Genomic DNA, 18,546 nt, shown 5'->3' on the forward strand with positions numbered 1-18,546 from the left:
AAGTATGCCCTCATGTACGGAGTCGTGATGATGATGAATCGGGATTGCCTAGCGAATGGACGGAACTGAAAGCACATACGTCCTAATGGAGACCTTAGAGCAACTGGTGTCTTTCCAGCACATCCATGTGCAGCTGAACGGAGGCGCTCCGTGGGGATTCACTCTGAAAGGCGGACTGGAGCACGGCGAGCCGCTCATCATTACCAAAGTAAGTCTGGAGTTTACAAACAAGAAGAATCTTTTACTACTATAAACTCTGTTTGACTTATTATCTCGAGACCCCCGAGTTTAAACTTTTAAAATGGTAGAAATGTAAGTGCGGATTGATTGAATAGGATTTCGTACATACAGCGCTGACATCCTCAAAGCTCTTGGTAGGTTGTAATTTTCACAAGTGATGAAATTATTATTATTATTATAAGGCAGTCTCTCAATATCCCCCAAACCCCAAATAATTTAATGGTTTATTTCTTGTTTTCATATGCAGCGAACCTACTGGACATAGACATTGTTTTAAAATCTAACTTTTTCAGTTTTTTTTATTTTTATAAAAAATTATAATCCATTCACTATAATAAAACTTTTTAAAAATGGGTTCAAAAGTTGAGGGCATATTGTTTGTATTATAGGTTTTCGTTTAATTTGAAGTGCAAAAACTGCAGCTGACTTGGTTGAAAATGGATATGGGTTTATGAAGATCAGGCTCTAATAGTAATAACTGGTTACAGAGATGACCCAGGATTCCCTCATGCACTCTCCATGTGGACTGCTGCTTGCTGCTTTATCATCAGCTCATTAGCTCCTTCTTGTCTTGTGTTAAAAACCAACTGGGAATGTGCCTACTACTGTGCAGCAGTTCAGATAAACCCCATCATATGAGCGACACTAAATGGTGTGATCAAAGACACAACATTAGTCATATTAATTGTCATAACTACTAAGTGAATAACAACTTTACTTCTTTAAATATTCTAAAGTGCTTTATCCATTTTACTTCAATCCATCAATGGTCAACAATGGTCCCCTTCAAGTAATTTTTTCCTCTCAGGGAGGTAAGGGTGTTTCATTCCTCCATCGAACTCCCCATTTCTGCTCCAACAACATTTTATCAAAATGTGTTGATTTATTTTTCTTAAATGAAGATGTTTTGAGGGACAAGACTCCCAGAGATCACATTCCCAGACTCTACCTCCTGAGCCGGTGGGGGTGAGGGAAGGGTGATGGATGAAGGCTGGCATTCTTTGAAGGTCTGAGAGAGAGGAAAATAGTTTGCATTGTGTAGAAGGATTTTTCAGTTGTTTTTGTTTGTACTCCAACACCTCAATAACTTGTAATGTGCACAGAGTCCGATCTGTCTTTGTATTTTCATAAATTAAAAATAATTTGTTCAGGACTAAGACTTGATTATGGATGCACTTTTAGCTGGATGCCCTACTGTCCAAAACTGTGTGTGTATCCTTGGCTTTCTGTCTTTTTACTTAAGTTTGAATGTAATCCTTCCACCTAGCATCAAAAATATGTTTCAGAGGTGCTAAGGTCAAAATATATTTCGGGTTTTCGGCGTGCTGATATGCATAATGGGCGTGTGACGCAAATTTCGTCATCAGCACAGTATGCACAGACAGTCTGCGTGCAGCCTGATGTTTCTAGACACGTTGCATGTCGTTGACGTAGTGCCCACATGTCGAACGTGTCCATATGGTCAAGTGGCCAAAAGAGTATACTTTGAAAGGCTGACTGACCGTGCACAATACGGAAATGCACGCAATAAAACACAGTACACCCTGGCCTTTAAGGCCAAACTTCAGTTTTCCATGTGCCGCTACGTCTAATGTGCAATGTGCAAATTTCATCATCAGCGCAATGCATGCAAAATGTCTGCATGAATACTGTTTTCCTAGACAAGCAGACTGTCCGAGTTTGTGTGATTAAAAAAAAACTACTTGAATATCACAAATTGATTTTCCTCTGTGCATTTGCCTGCTGAAGTCAACACTTAATTATACTGTTCTTTCCCTCTGAATCTCTCACCAAATCTCAGTTAAATTTGAGTCCACTAGGTGGTGCTGTGGATTTATGTCATTGAGGTGTTGGTAAAGAGAACATGGTGTGTCCTTTCAAGCAAAGATTGTGTGGCACTGCTTGCAATATTTTGATTCTTATTGAATTATATGGTATTAGGTTCTTGTTAGAGTCATGCATATGAGGGTCCACTTTTATGAGGGGAAAGAAAATGTGAAGTGGTACATGCAACTCAGAAGCATATCAGACTAGTAAGTGTGTGTACTGTATGTGCATGACATCTTTAAACACCAGCAGAGTGCATTTAAAAAAAAAAGCTTTCAACATTTGTTTTTGTGTAGAGCATATGTGTTGAACTTTTTGTGTTTAACCGTTTGGTCTCAAGAAAATTTGTACTTTAAAAGACTAAGAGCTCAACCGTGAGTGAAATGGAATGGCTCATAGAAAAAAATATGTATATACAAATTGCATAGGTGTTAAGTCCAAATTCTAAAGTATGCTTCGGTTTTATGCGTGCGATATATTTCGTACGAAGTGTACTTCGTGCATTTTTCATCATCAGCAAGGTATGTGTGGACGTGTGCGCAGCCTAATTTTTCTAGACACATGGATAGTCCGTGTTTGTGCACGTGGTCTGCACATGTGCATTGAATTGACTGTACTAAAAGAGTATTACGAAGCATTTGTAGTGAATGGGCTCACCCTTAAAAGAGTATACTTTGAAAGGCTGTGCACTTGAACTAAGCATAGCTTAGCCTTTATTTTATTTTATTGTAATGAGGGATGAATCAATGAATCGGCTGCAGACATTTATCGTGCCAATTATTTGCATATATGCATTTTAAAGCAATCCTAGGTAAAATAGTGATATGATGACAAAATAAGGTAAGTGGCAAAATATCGTTGTGTAATTTCGTTTGAATTGGTTTCTATAGTTGGCTGATTATTTGTCAGTAAGCCTTAACCTTCTGTTTTCTGGGCCTGGATCTTGGCTAATCTGATAACCTTATATTCACTGGCTGGACTTACTAACTGCTTAATTTGAAACACATGCATTGTCTGATACATAGTCCCCATATCTCTGTGTGTGTGTCTGTGTCTGTGTCTACCTGCATCAGCCATTTGTAAGGAATTTATTTGGATGCCATCATAAATGTGATATATCAAGGCTCTCTCAGTGTTGGATTTAATTGTTTATCTCTGTTTGCATGAGCCTTCTGGGGCAAATGAGTCCAGTCACTGCTGGTCCCACTTGTTTTCCATCTGATTTGGAGGCAAAACACAACATACATGCCTGCCTGGAATCCTTTGCCCTCTTCTCCTATCTACCATCTTTGCTCCCAGAGGCCATTTATTTTGAATCTCCTCAAAGGTCTCGGTAGACATTTATCTTAAGGACCTGGTGCCCAGGGCTAGACACAATACTCCTTTGGGTGCTCATGACATTTATATTGTTAAGATACAATTATATCTTTCATAAAATGATAACATTTATCAACAACAAACAGTGGCTGGATACACCAGGCACCTCTTGTTACCCAAAAGTCTGCATATTATGTTGAAGGAATATGAAATACAGTAACAAACTTGGTCTTACAACCAAAGGTTAGCTTAATTTTGAGCAGAACCTTTTAGACAGGTTTCAAAGCGACTGCGTGGCAAAACATTGTCAGACAAGCGACCTTCAAAAAATACAGTGAAGAATACAATACAAATACAAGAATGCTTGTTTATTGTCCATGTTTGTTTCTCAAGAAAACCTCAAAGGCATTTACATCTAAAATGACACTGATTAAACATCAAGAACATGTGAGGAGGAGGCTGATTTATGTATAAAAAGGCTCATTGTTAGTTCTTTCTTTTCCCTCTCACCACTTTGTTAGTCATCCCTCCCTCACATTCCCTCTCTTTTTTGTCTTCCATTTAGAGTGGAGATGGAAACTTTGTGCATTTTCATTGTGAATTTTCTTGCATTTCTCTTTTTCTGCTGTGAAGATTATGTAGACCACATGGCACTCCAGTCATCCCTCTATCCCCACTTCTAATTGGTCAGTGGAACTTTTTCTCAGGCACTGGAGTTTTGAGGTGAAAGAAAGATGACTTTGGACACAGAGATGGAAAATCTTTATTAGGGCAAAATGTTAATGTTTTGAGTTTGCAGGCAGTTTAAATATTCAATACAGTGCAACAGTAACCAATCATTTTTTAATGGCCCTGATTCCAGAATTACTATTTCATTCATTTTCTTCATGTTAATTTGTTTTTCAATAAAGAGTTATATGCTATTAACAAAACCTACCAGCACAGAGAAGAAAATACAAACTACAACATTAAAACCTTAAATTCTAAACAAGTAAATGTTCTGAAAAAGATGATGTAGGCTACGTAAATTCTTTAATGCTTTAATGAGTGATTGAACTAATCATCCCGTGAAACTTGCGAATGACAGAATTGAATCAGATATGGCACAAAATATAAATATTGACTAAGAGATTGAATTATGAAATATATTAGAAGTGTAATGCAAAATATTAAAATATATAAGAACATATGTGCTTTATCGAAGTGGTTGGTCACTGGCGAGCTCATTGCTGCTACTCCTGTTTCCATGGTACCAGCAAAGGGTAGTGTAGTTCTTCACCAGGAATTTGATAATTCAGTATGATTTTAAAAGTGAAATCACACTTGTGGGTTCAACAGAAGCTTGTATAATCGCTTGAAGCTCTGGCCTGCCGATTACACTTGGGGCAAAGAAGTTGGGTCAATTTCAAAGGCGGAGTCAGGTCAGAGGGTTAGGCAAAAGATACCCATTTCTCTAGTGTTGGGAGTGGCTTTTTGCAGATTTCTTCCACATCAGTGGAAACGCAGCATGCTGTATGAAGTTGCTATTGCCCCCGCTACGCAGGTCACCATGTTCCGGATCCGGACCCGGACCCCAGATTATTTCCATCTTGACTGCAAGACATCATGACGACGGTTACGCCCTCTCATCGTCTCTGACAACACTGCTGGTTACATCAAAATCTGATCTTTCTGCTCTATATTCTTGAATATTTTTCTCTAGCACTGAAACAAGCTTTACTAATGCCCTGTCCCGATCTGCACCCGCTTCCTCTTTTCCCCACATGTGAGTAAACATGAGGTGCGTGTTTCCAGAGCACCTTTAGACCATAACGTTTTTTCTTTCTAAATGTAGTTTTACTTGAATCAGCATGTTCCAAGCCTTTAATAAACAAATAGATTTCTGTTCTAATTTTGTGAAATTATTCAGATTTCATCATCTCTGACAAGGATGAAAGACACAACAATTGCTAGTTTGTTGCATAGTCTTTCTCACTTTAATGAAAATAGAAAAATGGTCCATTCAGACTTTTAGATTTTCAAAAGTGTCTCTCTGGAGATACCCCTGAACCCCCATACAGTATCATTCCTTCAGTCACAATTCCTCAAGGGCTTCAATGCCCCCATACTTGGAAATCTGTATGTAAAGAAATATGAAAATAATTTTAATGTAATATATATATATATACCTTTATTATGATTCAAAATGAACAGATCATCTTATAACATTCATATCCAACTGCACTCTATTGATAAACTCTATAAAATATTGTAATATTTTCGTAGAAGATCCCTCAGACACCACTGCATTGGCTGTGTCTGGGCCCCCAATGCACTTTTGTAAAGACTATTTAGACTATTTACAATTTAGTTTTCTCTTCTTTTTTTGGAAATTCAAAAGAATTTGCAAATGTGATTGAATATCGTGATAAATATCAATATCGAATGATATGAAAAAAATATCGTGATAATATTTTTTGTCTATAGAGAAAATTAATGGGATTTTTCATTCTGAATCTCTACTGTTGCACTCTTAATGTTGAAACATATTTTACATAAGTAGGGGAATGCAGATACTTTTAGCTATGCAAAAGTACGTTTCTTTAACACTAAAGATTGGCTGACACGATACAGAGTTTTTTAAAAGTGCCCTTAGCCACACTTTTGCAAGTTATATTCTGCAGGTATGTTTATGCCCCACACAGTAGAATGACATTAATAGTGAATTGCTAACATTTCTTTCTATTGAAAACAATAATGTATAGTTCTGTTGTCAATATCAAAGGTCATTGTGACATACTGGCAACCAGTACAAACCATGAGGGCAGGGGCGTCGCACCCGTGGGGGATGTGGGTGTTTTAACACCCACACTTTTTCCGATGAGAGGGTTCAACACCCACACTTTTTCTGCAGTTTTGCACAAATGCCTTACTACAGCCGTTCCTCCGTGTCTCTGGCTGCTCTGTGTCTGCGCTCGCTGTGGCTGCCTCCTCTCAGATGTGGTGGCGTTATTTAAGGTTAAACAGTTATATCTGTTATAAGTGGCACTGCGACCAGCATCAGTCTGAGTTATATTGGGATCCTCAATTAAATTGGGAATTGCGCTGAGAGATGAATGCTTGTTGGGATATCGAGAGCATCAGGAAAGCGCGCTCTTTTGACTGACACGAGAGCGCTCATGTTCGCTTAAACAGTCTCTATCGCTCCACACACCATCTCGTTGTCACGACTCACGTTACAACACATACACTCAGATTTGTATTAGCATGTTTATTTGTTATTTAATTTGTTTTTATGCCTGTTTTTAGTCTCTTTATCCTCTCTGTGCTCACAGTGCAGCATGTCAGAATAACTACCGTATTGACTCTAGAAAATGGGCAACTTAATATTCTAACACATGTTATTCTAACACATGTTTTTAAAAAAACCAGCATATTCATCTAAATTACAGCATGTCTGAAAGTTTAAATTCGTGAATGCTTACAATTGCCACCAACTCACCCTCAGGTGGCCAAACTGTATACTTCAAGGGCTGAGCAACCTCTCATTCATTAGAGTAGTAGTGTATGCGTGCTGCGAAAAGATCATTCCTGAATCTAGGCACGATTGGCCGATCTATGATCATGGATTTAAGATGAAAATTGTCTGATATAGATCAGTGGCCTATTGATTGGTGCTCTCCTAAAAGTCAATATAGGCTCACTGAGTGTTACAAGATACAGAGTCTGTATCTTGTCACTTTTATATCTTCATGGCGTCTGACAAGGTGCGCTCGCAAGTTGGTTGTGTTACCTGAATATTTTACAGCAGCGTGACAAAGCTTGCATATCGCATTGGTTTTATCCAAGTCCATGCTCCCTGTTTTGTTTTTGAAACCGAAGTGCACCCACAGATAGGCTTTATATTTTGAAGTTGCCACTGTCACCTGCGTCTGCCATGCTGCTTCCAGCTTTTAATTCTACCGAAAATATCACCCGGCAATTCTGGGCAGCTAGCCGTACTGTGACATCAACAGGAACGGATCTTGTAAATATCACAATATATTACCAAATCGATTTTTTAGCAAAGCCCTAGTGACAGGAGCACTTAAATAGGAACACTATAGTCCTAATAAAATGCCCGATGTGGTCTTCTGGTGTTGTAGCCCATCTGCCTCAAGGTTTGATGAGTCGATGGACATGAACAAGACCGACAAAGAGTGCACAGCAGTAACTCACAACTGGACCGCGCTCACACAAAGACAGCACACGAAACATGAGACATGGATGATGATGTCACGGTCCAGTCAGACAAAACTCAACCTGACAGAGTGACAGGAGCACTTTAATAGGAACACTATGGTCCTAATAAAGTGCCTCAAGGTTTGATGTGTCGTGCATTCTGAGATGCTATTCTGCTCACTACAATTGTACAGAGTGGTTGTCTGAGTTACCATAGCCTTTCTGTCAGCTCGAACCAGTCTGGCCATTCTTTGTCTCTCTTTAACAAGGCATTTCCGTCCACAGAACTGCCACTCACTGGATGTTTTTTGTTTTTCCCGCCATTCTGAGTAAACTCTAGAGACTGTTGTGCATGGAAATCCCAGGAGATCAGCAGATACAGAAATACTCAAACCAGCACATCTGACACCAACAATCATTCCACAGTGAAAATCACTGAGATCCCCCCCCCCCATTCTGATGGTTGATTTGAAAATTAACTGAAGCTACGATCTGCTTGATTTTATGCATTGCAATGCTGCCACACGATTGGCTGCTTAGATATTCGCATTAATAAGTAGGTCTACGGGTCTTCCTAATAAAGTGCAGAGTATTTATAGCAACTACATTTGTTTTAAAATACTTTCTCCTTTTCCAGCTGAATATGCAGAGGCAGCCATAAGAAAGCCATTCATAAGTAATTTTTTTGTTGTTGAAAACTGTAAACTCTGTGTCTCTGTGGCACTATGAAAATTCCTCTTTGTTTTGAGTGACCTGACTTAAGAGAGACAATAACATTGATTTATTGTGGTGGGGCAATCTGTTTGCTCCATGGCAGATGGGGGCGGTTTCATAAAACTGTTCATAAAACCATGTTTATTTTTGCAATTCTGTTTGGTGGTGCAGAAATGACATGCTTCTGCTTTAAAGTGAGATTACTTCCCCTTTTCTGTTATTCAGTAACTGCATACTTCTGTTTCTAGAGAGCTTCCTAAAGTTAGACTGCTGTATGGAGCTCATCAGTACAGCTGCAGGTAATGCTTCCTTCTACCATTGTTATTGCAATTTGATTTAATGTAGTAAATATATTGTTTCTTTGATTATTTGATAAAAAGCTGTTTGTTTGAGTAGTAGGTTGATTGTGGTGAAGTCCGTGGCTGGTTATGGGTGTGGGAAGGATCTGGTATGTGACAGGAATGTGAGCTTGGCCCCCGTTGCCATTGCCTTGGGCAGAGAGGCTTTGATGGTAAGAGAGATATTGGGGCCTTATTGCCTGAGCCGCTCCACTACAAACACTCACCAGTGTTTCCACATGTTCCCTTAACAGAACCGGGAGTGACAGGACTTCTAATCAGTGAGGCGTGTGCGTGAGGGTTTTGTGGGGTTGTGAGTGTTTGTTCTCTGAGTGAATGGTTAAACAGAATAGGAAAGGTTTTGGTAAAGCATAAGACTTTTGAGATTAAAAGCATGCAAAATTGTCACTGATTAGATATACAGAGATTTTTATGTCTTTCCCACTCCCACATATTTGGCATTTCAGCCCATTGCAGCTTGATGAAATGCAATTTTGTGGTTCCCTCAGTATTTTCCGTGAAGACACATGGTAAATGATAATCAGGGAGTCAGATTTCAAGCTTCAGCTGTGTTCTGCTGGGGACCTCACCACATCAAACGCTCCACCAAAAGGTTGTTGGCCAAGCTTGTATCCAACATTTGGGCTCAAGCAGCCGTCGAAACCACTCCAAAGTTTACTTGCTCCCAGGGAGGTGAGTCTGGGGGAGGGGTAGATGTGTGTGTGGAGGAGGTTTGTTTGAGCGGACAAGGTCACTTCACACAGATTACAACCTCAAACGACCCACTATGGCCCTATTCATAAACGACAGGAAACTGAGGGATGACAGGTCCTAAAATGAGCCATCATGATGCCCCTTCTCTCGCTTTTCACCCTTTTTTGTCTGCTATGACAGTGATTGATCAATCCAAGTTAACTTGTATCCAAAGGTTGCTGACTCTCAGACATCCTCCATTGTCCTTTTCGGAAACAAGACCTGCTATATGTCCAATATAACTGAGGCTTTAATAGAACAATCACAGAGCACTAAGATCATGTCGAGTATGTCAAACCTCCTGGTTTGTTTGCATTCGGATTATGAATTTTACATCCAAAATTTGCATACATTTCCATTATCAAAAATAAGTTGTTTAAAGTGTTTACAAATAACACTTGATGATTTAACCATTATATATGGGTAGTTGATATGAAATTGTCCTACAGTGTGACACGCTTTCATTTATCAAGCTATTTTATACAAAAATCTCCAGGTCATTCCAAATCAATTGAGAGACTACATGGCGTATTTGTACTTAAAAAAACATTTGTCACAATGCAGGACATTTAAAATGATCTAGTGTATGTAAAAAGATGTTTCAAATTTGTGAAAACTTAAAAGAAATGGTTACCAGTCACAGGGTCAAAGATTAACCTACACTTTCACTTATATATGTAAATTTTTAACCTAAAATCTTAATGTTAAAATACAATTTAATGAGCATGTTACTTTATATGTCAACTACCCAATGATAGATAAGTGAGCATTACCTAAAATCTCGGAGGGTACTTCACGTGAATAATTAAGGTCATATGGGTTCAGCTGACAAAAAATTTGGGAAGCCATGTTCTAATAACACCCCTTCTCACAAAAGTAATTTATTGCCGAATGCACTAGGAAGTGGTTTGATGTTCCTTTAATTTGCCTCTTGCTGAACTTTGCTAAAGCAAAGACAATATCTACCCATCAGGAGTCGTCTTCTTGGCTGCACTTCAAAAATGGCTTCTCACCTCTCAGATAGAGAGACCTTGTTATTAGAGCATGCACACTGCTGTTTCTGGAACTGCATCAATAGCTAGAGGTTCTCCTAGTGCATGTCTAACACATGATTGATCACTTTGGGATGTTTTTGAAAATGTCCACCAGTATCAAGTCTCAATATCAAGAATTGATATTTAAGTGAGTCTATTAAGCTTTACTGATTTAAGAATGTGATCAAGTAACTCAACAATAAAGACAGCTTGTTGATCTGGTGTCAGCTTTTTAACAGCTTCAACAGAAAGAACATGCTGGTCAACCAGATTCACCAGATAGGTTTTGCTAGTGAAAAGCATTGCTATGCTGGTCCACCAGCTAGACCAGCACCAAACCAGCCTGGACCAGCATGGGAATTGCATGCTGGTTAGACTGGTCATTTTAGCAGGGTAGGAGTGTGTTAATGTTCCTGCATGATAGTGATAGAGGTTACTGATTAGGGTTGTATGATATACTGGTACTAACGAAATATCGTGATACCAAAAAATGTAAATCCAAACAATATATTGTTGATAATTTCGGTATCATACTACAGTATGGTGCTATTAGCCAAATTTAACGGATGTTTTTTAGATGAGACCAATGACAATTTGACAATTAAACAAATTAAAAACATGATATGGCCAAGCGTGATCATTAAACAGTGGAAGCATAAACAATATGCAGGCTAAAAGCCCTGCAATTCAGAATGAACTAAAGGTGCCGCTCTGTTCTCTGTCATATCTCAAACACACACACTTACACAAACAGATCATATGTGATACACATGATGCAGAGTTTTTAGTGTATTAGAAGCAGTGAACACTCACACAAACTCCTTCAGTGCTCCTTCACTGCTCTGAGGGCTCAGCTCACGAGTATTTCAGCATTTAAGTTAGAATGCAGACCTTATTTAAAACTTCCAAACAGAAGAAACTCAAAGGTCCGTAAAAATAAAAGTTCAGTCAAAGTTCTGTTTAACTGGATGCATGAAATTGAAGAAATTGAAGATATTACTATTGTAAAGAAAAATGTAATATTCAAAGTAATAGTAATAATAATAATAATAATTTAATAATAAATGGTTTATTATTATTGTTTATGATGATCATTATTATTATTACAATTATACATGTAAACCATATCACAAAAACAAGTGTACTGTATAACAGCACACTGATTCAGCCATAACAGCCTTGTGCCAGAGGTAATACGATTATTTTTTTAATGTTTTCATTTATACTTTGTAGCTCTGCTCTTAATCATTTTTTTAAACTCTCAAATATCATATTAGGAACACTACTTATAATATAGGGATTTTACAGATGTTAGGTTCATTGTTTGTTTAGAAGACATTTTGGTAGGACATTTTTTAAACTATCAGTTTAATAGTAATTTTATTCATTTATTTATTTTTGCTGGGTGAGGTGTTGGTTTGTGTGTAATAATCTGTAAGTATGTATATGTGGATGGGATATGTTTTACCATGGCTGAACCCCCCGTCACAGATCAGGCACTCATGTTTGGCTGGTCTAATAGTTTGAGAAGGAAGTCCATGCAAATGGCATTTGGCAGTTGAGAATGTTAAAGGCAAACAAAATGTGGAATGTGATAAAATGTTTCTCCACAGAGAGGCATTCCTTCCTCACGGAGTCTCTCCTTGAAACAAAACATGCACTGTGAAACTGTGTTTGTGTGAGTGTGATGGAGAGATCAACTTTGTGTGTTCCTTTTCCATTTTGATTTATTTGCCCTTTTGTCCTTAATTGTTATTTGTTTTCCACTGCATTTGTTTGTATAAAGGAATAGTTCAATCAAAAATGAAAATTCTCTAATTATTAACTTACCCTGATGCCATTATAGATGTGTATGGCTGTCATTCTTCAGCAGAACACAAATTAAGATTTTTAGAAGCTCTGTCAGGAACTTATAATAGAAGTACATGGGTGCCAGCACTTTAACGGTCCAAAAGTCATATTTAGGCAGCATAAAAGTAATCCATACGACTCAAGTCGATCAATGAATGTCTTCTGAAGCGAATCGATAGGTATATGTAAGAAACGAGCCAATAATTTTAAATTTTTCACTTTAAATTGGCTCTTCCTTCCAGGTCTCTGATGCTGTTTGAAATGGCCGAAGTGTCGCGTGATGTTCGTTCTTCTGTTGTAATTAAGCGCCGCTTCGAATTGTCGTGTGAACTCACCAACGCGCTTTCGTCACACTTCGAATCAGCTGCTGGCAGGAAGAGCTTTTTAAAAGTTAATAACGCTTTACTTATCAAATCATTTTTTACACAATTGTAACTATTTGCTTCAGAAGAGTCATATGGATTACTTTTAAGGACCTGACAGTGTTCTCCTGAAGAAAGACAGTCATACACATCTGGTATGGCATCAGGGTGAATAATGAGAGAATTTAAATTTTTGGGTGAACTATTCCTTTAATATCTTTCAACTTTAATCAATTCCAGTGCATGCACTTTCACATAAACCTCTCATGTAAATATAGGTCACTGGCTGCTGATTCAGTTGCAGTGGTGACCCATGGCTGTGTGTCACACCTTTTAAAGTCTTGCAGCACAATGGAACTTCAGACTCACTCAGGCTGCAGCTGTAGCTCAACACACTGAGGTAGCACTCTCCCATTTTCCTGCAGCCTTGTCTTGAATGAAGCCTTTGTCACCCTCTCACTCATGCTGTCTCTCCCACCTTTTCCCTCTCTCTCTTTCTGCCTCAACCCCCACTCTTCTGTCTCTCCTCATAAATGAAGGAGCAACAAACCAGCAGCAATATTCTCACCCACTATGACCTTGAATGCATAGAAGTATGTCACTTCTTCAGGTTAGCCTTTGTTCCAAGGTTTTAACTCTTACTTAGGAAGAAATCGCCCTTCCTGCGGTATGGATCCTTCACCTCCCCATCTATCGGATCAGGGCAGTTCAAGGACAGAGGTGTCCCAGCCTGCACCGTGAAAAGAAAACATTCTGATAAGCACTTTGTTCTTAGTGTGGGAGCTTTGTTTCTGCTTTGCAGTAATGCTAAGGTTTTTCTTAGCTCAAGATAAGAAATGTGTGTGTGGAAAACTTAGGGAGGATTATATGTACGTACGTCAGTCAGTTGAGTTTCTTTGTTGATTGGTGGCTGAATCCATGTCAAACAGTGGACAAAGGCAGTGCTGCAGAGGAGGGGGTTACTCGGGTCTCACAACTTCATTCTTCTCTCTTTTATGAGCGGCAGAAGACTGCGACTCAACCCTAGATGCTTGAATGCATTCACTGACCACCAGATTACTGCTTTTTGAATACTCCTCAATCCCTGTTGTGTCACAGGGTTGCCTTCATCAAGGGTTGGAAACCGAGATAAAGCTCCAAATAAATGAATAAATTAAACAAATGTTTTTAGTATCTAAACAAAAACAAAACCAGCCTGATCTCATGGAATTTATGTGATAATGGCAACATTTTTGCAGACCAAAATTACATTCTTCAATATATATTTGGCAGCAGTTTACCAGTGAAATGTCGGGGGGCGCCAGAACCAAGTGAAATTATGTTGTAATCAGACAAGGTTTTTAAGGTGAATATTAGATGGATTAAATAATGAGCAAAATGTACCTCCCTAACCTAAAACTTTAGCCTAAACCTAACCAATAGCATTCAAAAAGATAAATGAGAGTTGAACAAAACAGAGATCCTTACCGTACGTTCAGACCAGAGGTGGTCGAGAGCATCAAAATTCGCTCTGGCTGCCCTGCCAACAACGCTATCGAAAATTCTTGGACACTCTGACATATTTGAAATAGGCGGCAACGTACGTTGAGAATGCTTGGTTTTGTGAACTATATTTAAAGGAGCCACAAAACATTCAGACATGTCGACCGGTATCTTTTTGTCGACATATCACAAGTAGCGTATATCCTCATGAAATATTTTAATATATTATTATATAATATTATATAAACCATAATATCCACTTCATCAACTCACCTGGCACACTAACAATTTGTCACCTTTGTCCACTCATCTTTTTTTTTTTTTTTTTTTCATTTTATTTATATCCCTGTAAGCAAATGGGGAAAGATCAAATATTACGGGAAAACCCGCCACAACAATAATCAGTTTCTTTTCCATTTTGTCTTCGGAACTAATGTTTGGTGGGAACCAAAGTTTACACGGTTGTGTTCTCTAGACTTTGCTAGACTCCAATAGGTTGCCGCCGAACCGCGTCAAAGCTCATTACCATAATGTTGGCTGCACTTGAACTTTCCTCTGACGCCCACACCACACAAGACTCGCCTTGCCGCGCACTTCTCGCCGCTGAGAGACGCTGGCTGTCATTGAAAATGAATGACTTCCGGTCGATTTGACGCGCTCGAAGCCTCTGGTCTGAACGCATGGTTACCTAAACCAATGCCTAAACCTTACTGATAGTGTTTTAAAAGCAAATTGTACATGGAAATCACATTTACTGAAGCACCATCATCATTTCGTGTCATTTCTATGGCACTTTCGCTTCACTTTCACTCCGAGCATCCTTGGCTGGTCTCCAAGTCCAAAGTCCAACACTCTATCTGGTGAGCAAGAGCAGAAGATGACCATTTTGGAATACGTGTGTAAATGTAGTTTGGCCTGTAATACAAGCGTTAAAATTGATTGTTTTTCAAATGATGAGTTAAGAGTAAAAGTGCTTCGATATCATAACATAGCAGGATGTGAGTAATAGAATGAAAAATATGTGTTAATAATGTCATAAACAACCATAGTACCCATGATTTGTGTGAAAGTAAATAAAATGCACAATTGTTGTAGTGCTTCTAGTGTTAATTTCACCGTGAAACTGCAGCAAAGCATAGAAAGTGCCACATCAAACTCAGTTTGCAAAAATGTAACATTCATTCTATGAGACTAGGTTGAAAAATGCTACCAAAATAGCTGTTATTTTTAACTAATAATTTTCATGATATTCAGTTCCATTCATAACGTCTGGATTCTTTCAGTGATGTCGATAGAACGCTCTTTTAAATTAATCTCACAGTGTTTAATCTGACAGTGAACAAAAGACACTTTTGATCCGGTTCATTTGAATGGATCCCCATTACTTTCGCCATGTCCAACTCTAAATGAAGTGAGAACTGGAAAAGCAGTATAATTACAGATGGTTTATATGACAACTGTGACAAAACAACTGCCTCCCCCGCCAGAATGTAAAATTAAAGATATACATTTGGAACTAAGTTTTCTTGTAATGTGTAATTTCTGTGCCACTGAATGGAATTGTAAAATAAACAATAAACAAACCTTCCAAACCTACGACCACCGACTACTGTTGATCAGACAGATAGTCCCTGACCAAACTCACACATTGGTTGAGTTAATGTCATTGTGTCGGGCTGGACGGGTCTCTCAAAACATACAGAGGGATTTCTATAGTGCCACAGTTTTTGAGAAAATTAACCTACAAACTTATACTGTTGTTGTCTCTGCATATTAAAATGGGAAAGGCAAAATAATTTAACTGAAAAGGTTCACCTCTTTTTCTGTAAGTATGTAGTTTATTAGGACCAGTTATTGTGGTGTGTATTAAATGTGCATAATAAATCATAAAGCCATGAGTGGTCATGGCGTTACCGCTTTGCGTCAACACCACTTACCCATGGTAAAATCACTGTAATGCACAAGTGGCTTATTGCTTTATAAAATGGGAGCAACAGCATTATGATGACAGACACCAATTTTTATGCATTTACATTTTTATTCACAATAATTTTGATATACAAAATAACTCGCCTTCCATGTAGTTTTCATTGTCGTTTTAAAGAAAAATGTCCTAACTGTTGGCTGTTTGCAGTTGCTAGGCCCACAGGATCTTGCCACATTAATACAGAATGTGCTATGTCATGTGTGCATTTATAGCTCATCCATTTAGAATTCAGGCTTGGAACTATCCATTTTATAAAGAACTGACAATGGAATTAAATAAGGAGCTAGAAGCATTAAGTGGAATCAGAATCTAAAAAAACGTATTTATTAAACTATTAATTATTCCTATCCATATTCATCTATGAGAAGATATATTGCCGGCTGAATATGATGCTTTTTATCTGATAATTTTCTCCAGGCCGAGGTTTCTCACACAAATTAACACAAATTATTCATACCATCAAAGAGTCACATTGAAGTCTCTACAAATACCACATGTAAAATAAAAGAATAGTGGAGAGGCGATTCTTTGTTATTGGTACAAATCTTTTGGAATGCTCTGTGCCAATACTGTCTCACCTGTGTTTTATTATGCAGTCAAGCTTGGTTTACATTTTTTTCAAAAGACATTTTAAAACATACCTTTTCAGCTAAGCTTTTAAATGAAAAAGTTTTACTTTCAATTATTAATTTTTATGACATGTTTGTAAAGCATTTTGAGCTATAATCTTTTAGCTTTAAAAATCATTATTCCTAATTCAGTGAAGAAGTGAGAAGTGACATATACCAAAAAGTCAGAAGAGTTTAAGATTTCTGGAATGAAATGGGGAAGTTTCTTGAAAAGGATTTGTGTGGAAATGGGATTCTTTCTCTGGACAAGGCTGCAGCTGTTAGTCCTCGTCTAGTTGAGGCCATTGGCAGTTTCTTGGCACTGTGGGGTTACCAGAGTGACCCACTGACTCTGGCTTTTGATTGCTGTGGAATGAAAGCAAAGTGTAGAATAGCAGTCCCTTTCTCTGTGTGTATGTATGTTAGAGCATGTTTGTGCTTTTTAAAAAGGATGTTCTGAAAGGCTTACCCTGCAGACTTTGGGATTTGGTATTCATTTTCACATTGAATTTGTATAAACACATGCAGGGGAGCAAATTATTATGTTTCAGGCAAGGAAAACTGCCTATGATAAATGCATGGCATGTTTTTAGTTTGCCAGATGTCTTAGGTATCATGCCATGCTAGATTAGGATAAGCATTTATTCCAAAGTCCTACATAGATTAGTTTTAAAGTCTAACCCCTGATTTCCCTATGACTCAGTCTATATTTTTTAAATGTATTTTACATGTGAAACATTAGTAGGATTATATTCCCTTTTCCAATGATTTAGAACACCTTTTTTCCTTTTGGAGTGCATGTATTCCCACACATATTTGTAACTTATTTTCAGCTCTCTTTCCTCGCTCCAGTTGCTGTGATGTTGTCTTCAGGATAAGTGTAGAGTAAAAGAGAGCCAAAACCCATGTTCCCCGCACTTCCTAGATCCTCCAAGGATGTCTTTGTCTCACACACTTCCCCATTTTTCCACACCTTTCTTTCCTTTTTTCCATGGCAGCATTTCAAGCCGATGCATCCTTTCCCAGAGGAACTCAGACTCCTCATTGTTTCTGATCAGCTGTTGAGCTGTGAAGGACTCATCAGGGTCTCAGTCAACAAATATATATTGTTTACATTATATTTTCAGTTAATTCTTCTTACCAAGTACCAAGAATACGCTACTTAAATTTAATTAAACCGCTAAAAAGGGAAATGGAAAAGAGAGACAAAAAGCAACAGAGGAGGAACAAATTTTGGAAATGTTAAACACTGCCATGCATGCAAGAATGTACTTCTCAACTTTTGATGAGGTACATTCTTTAGGTTCTGCAGGTAAATAGTATACTAAATACATTGCCAGGTGTATTTCATACCGAAACATAGGCATTGTCCTGTGAAATGTATGCATGACATAGTAACAGCAAAAAAAAAAAAATACACTGGTGTTGTTAAACAAGTGCAATTAAACCATGATGTACAACTTTCTTAGTACCTACAGTTGAAAAGAGCTGCCCGACTCTCGGTTCTCTAAAGTTTTATTCAACATTTTGAATCTGATGGCTCCTCAGCTCTTGTGGCCTTATGGAATAGGCCTCTCTACGTTTGAGTTGATGTGCACTTCAGAATTTCGGCGAATATAGTAGGTCATCTGGGTATTACTTGCCTACTGTTTCGTGAATACTACTTGAAGTCTCCAGTCTCTCTACTGTGAAGTTGCTAGCGGGCGTTCCTACTGCTTCACAAGTTATTGGTGGACTACACGTCTGGCCATATCTTTCAAAAATCAGATTACTAGGCATGTCATAAAATATCGATATATCGATTATTGATCGGCTGGTTATTTTATCAATATG

The 18,546-nt window shown here is 38.2% G+C and overlaps 1 protein-coding gene across 4 annotated transcripts in view; it reads left to right on the forward strand.

Annotated features, from left to right (window-relative positions):
* LOC127660467 (protein Shroom4-like) overlaps nt 1–18,546 on the forward strand; it is an 81,508-nt gene continuing 62,962 nt past the window's right edge. For all 4 annotated transcript variants that reach the window (XM_052150730.1, XM_052150747.1, XM_052150751.1 and 1 more), the window contains exon 1: nt 1–208. In XM_052150730.1, coding sequence (XP_052006690.1) covers nt 56–208 — 153 coding nt within the window. In that variant the 5' untranslated portion in view covers nt 1–55. The remainder of the gene's footprint in view (nt 209–18,546) is intronic.

Source organism: Xyrauchen texanus, chromosome 2 (genome assembly GCF_025860055.1).
Source record: "Xyrauchen texanus isolate HMW12.3.18 chromosome 2, RBS_HiC_50CHRs, whole genome shotgun sequence".
NCBI classification, from domain to species: Eukaryota; Metazoa; Chordata; class Actinopteri; order Cypriniformes; family Catostomidae; genus Xyrauchen; species Xyrauchen texanus.